The following is a 6341-nucleotide window of genomic DNA, read 5'->3' on the forward strand; positions in this document are numbered from 1 at the left end:
GGGTAAAGGGAAAGACCAGGCCTTACCTTGCAATTTGGCCATCTGGCCATTTCCAGGGCTGTCCTGAGCGTCTTGTGAGGCCGATCCAATAGGGCACTTTCTCCCTGTACCGCAGCACAGCATCCTTTAAAGAAAAGAAGAGAGAAATGTTATAACCTTGACCTGCAGTATTAGCTAACCTACAACTGATCAAATGAACACATTTTTCATTTTAAAAAATGAACAGATGATCCCGCTTCGGCGGGAGGGCGGGGTAGAAATTTAATAAATAAATAAAAACAAATAAATACATTCTTATATTCTCTACTGCCTGTGATCTCCAAAACCACTGTAGCATATAACTGGGCTAGTAATGAGGCTAGTAATATGGGAAATGCACTTCAGAAAGAAAATAAATATTATTGCCACATGATATGCTACAGATTAAAAACTAATGTGCTAACCATTTTTATCTGTTCAGAAATCCCTTCAGCTTTCTCATGCTACCTATCAGCTCAGGGTCACCAACAGCACATTTATTTGTTTACTCCTTTTATGCCCTGCCTTTCTCTTCAGCAGGGGTCCAAAATGCCTGACATCATTTTCCTCTCCTCCATTTTGTCTTCACAACAACCCTGTGAGGTAGGGCTATGCTGAGAGACAGTATGACTGGCCCAAGGTCACCCAGCCAAGTTCCACAGCAGAGTGGGGATCGGAACCTGGGTCTTTCAGATCCTAGTCTGACATTTTAATTACTGCACCAAAGTGGCTCTCAGTGATGTTCTATAACAGGAAAATAAATACAACATTTTAACTGCTCACCTTTTCCTCATTTTCAACTGTAGCCAGGGAGGCATTATATGAAGAGCAGAACTCGTGGCTACTTGTCCTAGTCCTTTCTTCAGTGGAGAAGAAGTAGCACATCCCCTCATACCCAACCCAGCGAGAAGGGCATGGCACATGGAATGAAGGGCGTGACACGGGGCATGGTGTAGGTGAAACCAGACCATGGCTTTGCTGTCCATGTAGTTTTACTCCTAGAACTGAGAAAGAAACTAAAGTAGTTGGCACCTTGTCAAGTCCTGCCCCTTCCTCTGAGAAAGGCACACAGAACCTGAGATGATCAGTCAGAATCACAGCAGGACCTATTTGTCACTGCATCAATATGTTCAGAGGCAGAAATGACAGCTAGTGAACACCATTCCTTCTATAAACCACTGGCTAATGGAGAGAACATGGCTGCTTTTCCTTTAACCCATTTAGCCTACTCTCTTGAGTTCTGCTATCCAAAGTTCTGCTTGAGGTGGTGGTGGAAAGTCCTGTCAAGTTGCAGCCAACTTATGATGACCCCTCAGGGGGTTTTCAAGGCAAGAGATGAACTGAGGTGGTTTTGCCATGGCCTGCTTCTGTGTAGCAACCCCGGACTTCCTTGGTGGCCTCCCATCCAAGTACGAACCAGGGCCAGCCCTGCTTAGCTTCTGAGATCTGATGAAATTGGGCTAGTCTGGGCCATCCAGGTCAGTCACCTTGAGGCAACTTACAAATAAAAACACCATAAATCGTCATACACTAACAGTAGAGGGACATTCAAACATTTTAAATACTTTCACCACTAGGTCTGTCAGACAAACATTCAGCACAAGCAAAACATTACATAGAAAGCTATCTCAGCCTTGCTTTCTGCCTGTCATGTTATATATTCATTCATGCTACAATTCTGGATACTAGCACCATTTATGCTATGGCATGACAGCCTGTCTCCTGAGCACCGGGGGACATCAAAGAAGGCTGTTTCAGATTAAAAAACAAGGAATGATCAAATCCGTGATTCTGGCTAGGGACATGTTAACCACAGAAGCTGTAATTGTGGTGGAAAGTGCCGTGAAGTCACAGATGACCCTGGACTTCCTTGGTGCTCTCCCATCCAAATGCTAACCAGGGCCAAACTGCTTAGCTTCCAAGGTCTGATGCGATCAGGCTACCCTGATATCACCACAAAGTCAAAACGAGAAAAACTTACCTATTATAACAATGGTGAGGATGACAGTCAGCAGAGAAAAGCACGCAATAGCTTTACGTTTCAAGAATTTGCAGATCCTGCTGTTTGCTAAAGGGGGAAAAAAAGATTTGTATTGCTTATAGCATGCAATATGCCATTTGTCCCTGACTGGCACAAGTTCTCCAAATTTCTGAGAAACAACTGCGTGATTGCTCTAGGGAAGGGGGGAGGAGATAGTGCTATTTTAGGTTAGGAAAACAGCACAGAAGGAAAAGCTGAACTCCCATCTCTCATGGAGCCGTCATGGACTCTAAAGTCAATTGGAATAGGCTGTTTAAAATGCTTAGCACAAGTAGGCCTGAGAATCTGATTTAGCTTCCTATGCAAAATTGCAAGCGTGCATTTTCTCACTGTGCACCCAATTTGAGGTTTTGGCCTCAGAGAGAGAACTCATAGATTGGCAAGAACCAGTTCTACTGTCCAATGTTATATCAAATTGTGAATAAATTGATTCCGTGCCCATTATTTATTTAGTTATTTATAGTCTGCCTTCCTCACTGAGACTCAAGGCGGATTATATAGTGTACAGTCCCAGGAAGGACAAAACAGGGTTTGCTACAAATATTCAGCATAGGAAGTGTCACTGTATGCTCAGAGAGATTGCCACAAGACAGCCAATGAGACCTTTCTTTTCCATATGGCTGGCTTGAAGCAATGCCCCCTCACAAGTGGGTTTCTCAACTGTCACAGAGTAGTAATAATATGAACCAACCCCTGTGCATGTGATTAAAAAAAAAGGAAGCTCTTGTTCACAATGTTGAGGACTCCAACCAAGATCAAGCCTACTATTTTTATCCCATTGTCACAGATCCTTCTAACTGGAAATGACAAATATTCGAATGAGGACCTTCTTAATACTGTTACCAGAAATCCTCCTAGTGACAATTGTTCCTGTGGCCCAACTCTGCCTTATATACGACAGTGGGCTGTGAGTTCGTTTTACCCGTGTATCCAGAGGGCGGAATCAGAATGGACTCTCCTATTTCCCAAGAAGCGAGACAACACACTGATGTTTAATGAATAAATGTTGTCTTTACTAAATATTTTTGATCACAAGCACACAAAACAGATGCTCTCACGCATACACTCAAGTTCCTTTAGTTCACAGTAGATACAGAAAACAATCAGTAATAAAAATAATAACTTCAGACTAACAATTAAGGTACACACAGAAGGGTAGCGTTGATACTTATCTGAATTCCAGGCGAGAAGTAATTCTTCTCAGCAGAAGGTACAGGAACAAAAGTACTATCTTTAGGGATTCTAAAAACACACTGAATGGTCCAGCCAAACACCTGTGGGTTCTCTTGGTAGTGACCCGAGAGAATGCTTTAAGAATCACCTTCAGTAGACATAAGTTGCAAGGTGAAGATAGCAAGGAGGATGGTTAACCAAGAAAATCCGAAGAAACAAAGGCTGTGTTTCTTCTTATAAAACCTAGCTTTGGGGGTTGGCATAAGGCCAATATACACCTACAATCCGTCCCCTTCTCTATGCCTATAGGTTGAGGGGAGTGGGGCGATATTCAAATTCTACCCTACACTTCAATGGGAGCCATGTGGCAAGGTGTCAAAGTTACATTGCCATAGTAACTTTTGACTTGCAGATGATGGCCTGGTCCAAGAAGGCAATAACAGGATGTTGTCTTTTGTGATGCCAAACCAGATACGAGGGGTTACATGTTATGCAGAAGATCTCCAATGGTGGGAGAGTTGTAGTTCCCAAGACTTCATGAGGCTGAGCTTAATGGCGAATGTCTTCTTTGTCCCAAAGCAGGCTGGGAAGGTGTGTGTGTATGCGTGTGTCCATTAGCATACTCATAGCAGGCCCTGCACATTGTAGCTTCCAGGTACAAGCATGGAGGCAAAGCAAGCAAACCCAAGGCACACAGCGTTTCCCATATCTCACACAAATGCAGAGACAATTACAGACAGGCAGACATCAGCATAGCACAAATAATACATTCAAAGCACACTTGGCAACAGATTACAGGTGTTCTGCCATGGAGCTACAGGCCAACCCATGTGTTCAGGATTTTTTTAGCTCACACCACCATTACTTGGTACTTTTATTAATGCTGGCTGAAATTCCCCAACTGTAAAATTTGGATCAGATGCCTAACTTCCATAACTGTCAAGATGCTGTGTGGCTGGAATTACATCTGGAAATGGACAGAACGAAACCAGACCACAGGAAGAACTGCTTCACTCTTTCACAAACACTGTCTATTAGGAGGGGAGGCAGAGGAAAGAATCCCCCTCCCCGCTGTTTTGTTTTTCCAGTTGGACCTCTGCAGAAATATGGAGGTCCATGGTACTAGGGATTACTTCATGATCTGGTGCTCTGTACCAGACTGTCCCCGATCTGCTCTCCCATTTCCAAACCTCTTCTTCACTTTGCTTCATAAAATTCAGTGGAAAGGTGAGTCAGAACAAGGAACGGGGCCTGCAACAATCTCTGTGACTATTTTATAATGGATGTATGCCATTACCCATCTTGCTGGTTAAGACTGACTAATGGGATTTTCTAAAATAAATAAAACAGGCACATTGTTAGGCAACACGGGGGCTACGCTGCCTTCCCATCAACTACAGCTGGTGGCCAGTGAGCTGATCCCACTGGTTACAGACCCTTTCTCTGACCAATGTTCAGCAGCACGTCAGAATTTCCAGAGACAGGCCAGCTTCTTGATGGAAGAGATTCCAGGCACAGCTAGACATGGCGTCTCACTGCAGAGCCCCTGCCGAGTTTGTAGGCGCCTCTGACATCACACAAGGAAAGCAGAAGACATTGCAGCAGCAAGCGAGGGCCTGGAGGCAGCCCTAGGAGCATTAATGGCAGTGGGGGCAGAAGAACTGGAAGCAGCCATAGCAAGAGAAGGGGTGGCAGGCAGGCAACCAATCAGCAGCCAGGAGCAGGCCTGTGGAAGAAAGCAGAAGTGGGAATTGTGGGTGGGGGGTTTTTTTGCAGCAAGGGCTCGAAGCCTAGAAAAGTTCCGTGTGGGAAAGGGCACTCCACATACCTTCCCCCGAAGTCCCCTTCCTCAAGGCTGAGTTGGTTTGAAAAGGAGAATGAGAGGCAATATCACATAACTGTCTTACAACTTTCAATTATGTTGGCAGATAAAATCTGAATATTACTTGTACGGTGGCTAAATTTGGCTGGTTAGCCTATTGTATCAGGAGAGAATGAAGGGACTATAATTAATCAGTTAAATTTAATTTTTACTTGATCTGTATTGGAATTTGTAAAAATGCGGCCACTTGCATCTGGACTACGTGTCTCTATGGCTTATGGAATTCTAGAATGTTTGGATTATCCAGGAACTATAGGAGTCCACTCCATGATGAATGCACGTGAGACACACTGAAAATTTTGGGACTTTATTCCATCTTTCTGTATATTTGTTGTTTTTTGCAAGAACACCTTGGCTTTATATAGTTATACTTCTGAATTACTGAACTTGGCATTAAATATTATTTTTATATATTTTTGTTCATCTTTAGCCAGCGGTTCAATAATAGCTAAGCTGCAACAACCAGATTGCCACCACTGCCAGGTCTGCCTTCTTCCATCTGAGGCAGATCAGGCAGTTGGCCCCATATCTCACTCCCTGGGATCTGGCTACAGTGACCCATGTAATGGTCACTTCCAGATTAGATTATTGTAATTCTCTCTACCTGGGGCTGCCCTTGATTCTGCTCTGGAAACTGCAGCTGGTGCAGAATGCAGCAACATGGGTACTGATGTCACTGCCTGTACAGGCCCACATCCACCCAGTGCTGCGCAATTGAGTACCAGATCCGTTTCAAGGTGCTGGTGCTTACCTTTAAAACCCTATACGGCCAGGGTAGGGTTGCCAAGTGAGTGTTACTCACTGGCGGGGGAGCCTCGCCGAGCTCCGGGGGCTTTTCGTCCGTGTGTGTGCGCGCGCGCACCGCCAGCACATCATCGGAAGTGACGTGCGACGTTGATCACGTTGGGGGCGTGGCCCCGATCGTCGGAGGGAAAACCATAGAGTTTTCCCTCCAACAATTGGGGCCACGCCCCCAACGTGATCGATGTGGTTGCGTCACCTCTGGTGACGCAGCCACGCTGCACTTCGGGGGGCAGAGTTCCCCCCGGGGCCCGATTCCGCGGCGGTGGAAATCAGGCCTCCAAAGCGGGGGTTTACGCGCCACCCGCCCCCACTTGGCAGCCCTAGGCCAGGGGCCAGCATATCTGTGAGACCACCTCTCCTTCTTTGAGCCCCGAAGGGCTTTATGATCTGCCAATCAACATCTTCTCGTGGTCCCCAGCCCCA

General features: G+C 45.4%; 1 protein-coding gene across 1 annotated transcript in view; it reads right to left on the bottom strand.

Moving 5' to 3' along the window:
• LOC107118560 (C-type lectin domain family 2 member D-like) overlaps positions 1 to 6341 on the bottom strand; it is a 33800-nt gene that overhangs the window by 2917 nt on the left and 24542 nt on the right. The window contains exons 3-5 of the mRNA XM_015420924.1: positions 2000 to 2086; positions 802 to 1022; positions 27 to 124 (exon numbers count right to left, since the gene is read on the bottom strand). Of these exons, the coding sequence (XP_015276410.1) occupies positions 27 to 124; positions 802 to 1022; positions 2000 to 2086 (406 nt within the window). The remainder of the gene's footprint in view (positions 1 to 26; positions 125 to 801; positions 1023 to 1999; positions 2087 to 6341) is intronic.

This window comes from Gekko japonicus, unplaced genomic scaffold, assembly GCF_001447785.1.
Source record: "Gekko japonicus isolate JY-2015 unplaced genomic scaffold, Gekko_japonicus_V1.1 scaffold2720, whole genome shotgun sequence".
Taxonomy (NCBI): domain Eukaryota; kingdom Metazoa; phylum Chordata; class Lepidosauria; order Squamata; family Gekkonidae; genus Gekko; species Gekko japonicus.